Source organism: Parasteatoda tepidariorum, chromosome 4, assembly GCF_043381705.1.
Source record: "Parasteatoda tepidariorum isolate YZ-2023 chromosome 4, CAS_Ptep_4.0, whole genome shotgun sequence".
In the NCBI taxonomy this organism is placed as follows: Eukaryota; Metazoa; Arthropoda; class Arachnida; order Araneae; family Theridiidae; genus Parasteatoda; species Parasteatoda tepidariorum.
This window is the reverse complement of record NC_092207.1, coordinates 9,119,236-9,125,567: the sequence shown is the minus strand read 5'-3', so window position 1 is coordinate 9,125,567 and position 6,332 is coordinate 9,119,236. Positions and strand designations below refer to the sequence as shown.

At 28.0% G+C, this 6,332-nt stretch overlaps 2 protein-coding genes across 2 annotated transcripts in view; one reads left to right on the top strand and one right to left on the bottom strand.

The window, feature by feature from the left end:
- The window catches only part of LOC107451850 (15-hydroxyprostaglandin dehydrogenase [NAD(+)]), a gene marked incomplete in the record, with an annotated part of 22,372 nt that overhangs the window by 5,336 nt on the left and 10,704 nt on the right, over positions 1-6,332 (top strand).
- LOC107451851 (mediator of RNA polymerase II transcription subunit 21) lies at positions 4,654-5,567 on the bottom strand. Its single transcript, XM_016068081.3, has one exon. The coding sequence runs from the start codon at positions 5,347-5,349 to the stop codon at positions 4,933-4,935; it is 417 nt and encodes a 138-aa protein (XP_015923567.1). The 5' UTR covers positions 5,350-5,567; the 3' UTR covers positions 4,654-4,932.

Below are 6,332 nucleotides of genomic sequence, written 5' to 3'. Positions count from 1 at the left end.
GTATATGAGCATGCATTCCATTTTGTTTGCTAGTTCTCTTGCCATTTAAAGTGAATTTTCTTACAAAAGCTGGTTAAATAGCTATTCATTTAACTAAACCAGATGGCTAAAATAAGCTGTGCCTTTGTTGGTTAATCTAAATTTATCTTTTTAAACTTGGCATACGAATTACAAAAAGGTTTTTTAAACTATGATATCCTCTTCATACATAGCATAAATGTCATAAGCAGCTTTGGCAGGCTTAGAACTTTGATTAAAAGCAAAAAGGCGTTGGAAATGCTAATTTTTCTTAGCATGATATTCCATACTAATGATCTGAAAATTAACTGGAAATAAATGACAAAAAATAACTATAATAACATACTATAAAAAAATAATAACTATTTGAATAACATACTATTTTGAATAATCTAGAACACTATGCCTAAAACATTTAATGTTGAGATTTTAAAAAATGATGGAAAGTTAGTTGATAAACTGGATTTTTTTAAAATAAAATAATGTAGTTTAGCTTTATTTTTATGTCGTAATAATCTAAAATTATGCTATTTCTACCAGCTTTGTGTTCAGAGATTATTTCTCTATTTAGTAAATCAGTAGACCCGAGCTCTACCCCTTTCTCAAATAATAAAGAAAAAACTGTTAATATTGCAGATAAAATTGTTCCAGCAGATAAAATTGGTGATTTAAATCAAAGTAATCACTGATCTTCCTCAAAAATATATTTATTAAAAATGAAATTGTTGTAAAATGGGCATTTTTAGCTTTAAAAAAAAGCATTAAAATTCAGTAAAACATTGAACAAGACACAGATCATCATCAAACTATGAAAAATACATCAGTATTAGGAGAAATTTTTTATTGATCACCATTATATTGAAACAAATGTATTGCATTTTATGACACGTCAAATGCCACCACGAATGTTGTAATACAATTTGTATAATAAATTATTGAAATTATTATTTTTTAAAATAAAAATCCATTAATATAGTACAAAAGTAAAATTATGGCACAGGTATTAAGGATAATTAAATTTCAAAGAGTTAATAAAGAATTTTTGACGTAGGTATAAATGGTGAGAAAATATTGCAAACACTGTCTGTATTAATTATGTTGGATCACTGCTGTAGAAACCTAGAAAATTTTACACATTTTAAATCTATTAGTTTATGTACATAATGTGCACTAACAAAAAATTGACAAAGGGAAGTTTCAATTTTGTTATTTTTTTAAATAGGAATAATTTTAAAAATATTAAAAAATAATGATTAATAGCTTAATAATTTTGCTATTATTAGTAACTATGTGCATATGGACGGTGCAATATAAATTTAATATAAATGTAAACAATAACAATCTCGAGCTTAATACCTGGTCTAGTTCCGGATAGAAAGTTTGCAACTGCTTACTACAGCTTATTCTGCGAAACGATATTTACAAACGGATAATTTTGTTTTCAATAAAAAAAAGTCAATTAGATAATTTCTGAGCTCAAATCTGCCGTATTTCATAAGATATTAATGTTATTAAGTAATATTGGTGAGTTTGAAGTGAAAATTTGTTTTAGTTATTTATAGCTATATTGTTAAAAAAGATGACATGGTTGCTAGATTTTGAATAACTCGATTTTTTGGCAGCCCTGATTTGACCTCTTTCCATTTGTTTATAACTGTTTGTTCTTGTTGCAAGCTGTGCACTATCTTACGTTAGTGTTAGCACCTTTAGCATTGTAAGCACAAGTAATCAAATACCACATTTGCAAGAATCACAATGATCACGCTGTGAGCCAAATATCTTTAAAATACACTGGAAACGCAGTAACCTAGAAGCATAGGCAGTATGGAGCTTGCAGCAATCCCTAGTGTAGAACCCATTACTTTAGTTTAGAACACATATTTTCCTGTTATTGAAAAAAATAATCAAGCTTTTTCATACTATAATAATAAAATTTTATATACATTAGTTCAAATAAATTGTTATAAGACAAATTAGAAACTTTCAAATAAAGAATTGTTAACTGTGTACCCCTGTATAAATTAAGAAAAATAACATTGAAAAGTACAGTAAACTTTATCACGCGATCACTGACACTTTACAGACAAATAATAAAAAGAATTATAGATATTAGGTGGAAAGAGATAAATAAAAAAAGTAACTTGCTGTGGAACTCGTTAAATATTTCATTGAAGAATTGATACTCTTTAAGAAGATGTTAATTAAGTTTAAATTACGAAATAACTATGTTTTACTTCTTTCAGAGGTTGAATTAAAGAAAATATATTCACTGGTCCATAGAGGCTTTAACTAAAAGATATATCACTAGACTGTACACATTTTTACTGGTTGGTTTACAAATTATAATAAATAATTGAGTGAATTTAAATGAAAATACAGAAATGTGTAATGTCATAATTAAGATGAAAAATGCTATTTGGTGACAACAACACAGACCGAAGCAAAGTATGAAACCAATTTATTATTTTTTTTAAACAGAATTACCTTTAAAGTAATTGCTAGTCCAGGGAACATAATGTTAATTTTGAGTTCTGTTTTGTCTATCCTACAGAATTGAAAACCATAGAAATGTTTTTATTAATTTATAAAATTATGTAATAGAAATAAGGTGTAAAATTTTTTATAAATTAAGAAATTTTTTTGTTTGCTGCAATCCGCAGTTCTTCATTTACTTTCTCAAATTGTGGTGAGTTATAGGAAGTTTACCACATTTAAATAAAATTAAAAGAGATTGACAATAGTTATTTTTATACAATTATCATCAGAACTCTACCCTAATAAGTGGTATACAAATTTATAGAATGAAAATTATTTGGATAAAAAAAATTAATAGAATATAGTATTCAGAATTAAACTAATTGGGGCTATTTAAAATATGCAACCAGCCACCAGCATGTGATGACATATTTTTAATCATTCAATCAGTTGAAATAAAATAAATTGCAATGGTTCCAACTGGGTACCTATATGGGGATATCCATAAATCTTTGATACATTTGAAAATTCTTGGCAGTTTTCATGGATTATCAGTAAGAAAAATTCAGTGAGCAGAATAAAAATTTGATGAATCTTTACAATATGCAGAGATTCTAAGATCAGTAATTTTTATAAAAATGCTCAAGAAGAGTAATATTAACATATCTCTATGGAAATCAAAATTCTTTTTATTTAGGTTAGTTTAGTTATTAACATCATGTTAGAGCTACGGGGTATCTGTTACATTTTTGATTTTCAAATTCATGACTTTCCATGATTAATTCCAAAAACTTTTCATGACTTAACGAAGTTATTATTGTCTCCCGACAAAAACAGAACAATAAATTTAAAAAAGCATTATAATAACATTAATTGAAATGATAGGTATAACCAAAACTGTTATACTCTGCATCTTCATATTTATAGATTTTAAATTTAAAAAACAGAGTAAAGAAAGAGTTGAAACAAAGTAAATGAAAGAAAAAAAAATACAAAAGCAAATAAAAAAAATTTTCTGCAGAATTATATTCTAAAGATACTTTTCTTGTTCATCGGAAAGGAAAGATATACTCCAGATTTTTCTGTTCTCATTTCAGATTTTAAAAAAATCTGCCAATGACCGGTTTGCTTCAGCTAGAATTTTAAATTGATAAAATAAAATAACAAAAATTCTGAAATCACAAAAGTTTAAAAGATAATTCGCTTGAGAAATGATGTTTTTTCTTTAATTTTTTAACATAAAAACATAATTTATAAAGAACACGATAAAAAACATTTTATATTTTAATAAAATATGACTGTGAGTGGGGATTAAGTTACGAATTCAGAACACCATGAAATTGGGAGGGAGGGAATTCCATTTTAAAAATTAGATTTTTTGGCGACCTAAATCCATGACTTTTTCTTTAAAAAAATAGTTAAAATCATGAAAAAAAATTTTCATTACCGAAATTCATGACTTTCCAGGGGGGCAGAGATACCCAGAAACCATTATTTAATGGATAGTAACAATGGTGTCATTCAAAGAAAGTTCAACTAATATTTTACTTTTTATTAAACATTGATTACTTATGCTAATGGAGTATATACAATGAAATATATAATAAGCTAACTAATTTTTTCTTCTTCAAGTGGATACCTAGATAACTGTACAAGATATATGAATTAGATCTAGATTGAATTNGGTAAACACGTGGTTGCAGAGAAATGCGTTCTGAAAGAGGTTCCGTGGTTCGGAAGGATGGTGTTCTGTTGTTCTTAAAGGTTCTGAACAATACTGGTAAATAGGGAAGCTAGATAATGGGGCAGATGTTGAAAATAATAAAAGATCCAGGAAGAAAAGTAAAACGGATTTTATTCTAAATGGCGCAAAAGAGAAAATTTTTTCAAAATGCGAGAAATTCGCGAATTTTGAAATTTTTTTATAGAATGCTCGAATTTCTCGCGGTAATCATTTTTTAATGCGAGAATATAAAAAAATATGCGAGATTCTCGCGTTGTAGTGAAAACACTGTTTATGTATTAAAATTCTAATACATTTTATTTAAAAAATATTTGAACTAGATTTTATACTTGGCATCTTTTTAATTTGGAAATTTTTTTTTTTCTAGTAGAATAATAAATGTGATTAGAGATAAAAGTAAACCCTATTCAATTAAATTATGCTGAATATAATTTATTTAGAATTTCTTGTTTTTGAAAATATCAATGATTTTAATTTATAAGCACATTAATTTTTTGAAATGCCATTAATAATTTTACTCAAGACATTCTTAGAATTTGTGTTTTGGGCTAACAATCACCTCTACGTTTGATAATTCAGGCTTATTATCAAATTAACTTTTCATAAAGCAGTTTAAAGATAAAAAATCATATTGTCTATCAAAACAATATCATATAACCGTAAATCAAGGTTCAAAAAAACAATTATGAGTTAATTTATTTGGTTTGATTGTTCGATTTTTGCATTTCGAGTTCTGACATAGCAATATCGCAGAGAACTTTTCTGATTTGTTCAAGAAGGATTTCTCCTTTTCGGACACTTTCTTCCAATCTTCTGGCAGCTTCTTTATTTTCTTCGTCAAGACGCTTAATGCTGGCCTCCTGCAACTCAGGGTAAGACTCTTCGCTGGGCAGGCTGTCAATTAAGACGTCAATATCTTTAGCCGTTCGACTTATCAGTGTCGCAAATGTCATGCAGAAATCTTCTGGGGGCTGCGGAGCTTTTGGATTGACCCGATCGAACTCTGGAAAATGACTTGGTGTAGCACATTGTTGTAAAATACCAATACTGTTGCAAATATTTTCAGCCTGAGCCATTACTGCATCTTGTAATTGCGACAAGCGATCAGCCATTTTTGAAGAAACTATGCTACAAATGAACCGTATTTATATTTACGTATTGCAAAACTAATCTTTATTAAAAGCGTGAAACTAAAATTTTAACAGGATAAATACTTAAATAGTTCTTTTTTCTCAAGATATCAAATCGATATGAATGGCAAAATGTTTTTGTTTATAAAAACGCTTATTAAGAGAAGTTGCCAGATTCGTTTTTCTAGATATAAACGTCCTGTAGTTTAACTGCTAAGTAGATGGCGTGAATGATAGCGCATTACTAGAAACTCCTAACTTGCCTGCCATTACTTATGAACTATTCATTTTGCATGTGAATTTGGATATATGATTGGTAAAATACACTCAACCGCGAAGAACTCACCAATCGAGTTCGCGTTTGCAAAGGCGAATTTTTAGCATGCAGTGAGAATGGATCTTTAGAGGACTTCGGAAAGAACAGAAGTGATGAGTTATTTTAATTAGTATTGCACTAATGCGGTGGAAAATTACAGTTTAAAGAGCTCAATAAAATCAAATGGAATTTATCCTTGCATTAAAAATAAATATTTCGATTATAAACTTAATTCGCGATCGCAACGAACTATAGGGGGCGTTGTTGTATGAGACTAATACCTGCGATTTCTATATGAACAGTGATTCAGTTACACTAGAGACGTCTTTAATGTGCAACGTTCCTTCTTTATTGTGGCTAATTAAATTTAAAAAAGAAAAATTTTTGATATTCTTTCTCATGCAAGCGAAAACAAAGTGGTATCTCTTTTTATTAGAGAAGGAATATCCAAAACACTTCGGAAAAATATTTGTACATAAACAGAAAAAAAATATGTATATTCTTATAAGAGTTAAAACCTAATGACCGAGAAATAGTTTTACTAAATTTAATGATATAACATGAAAGGCCCTTTAAACTTTACATTTTATAGCTTTATGAATCATATTACTTCAAACATTAAAATATGCAAAAAGCTATACATAAGCCT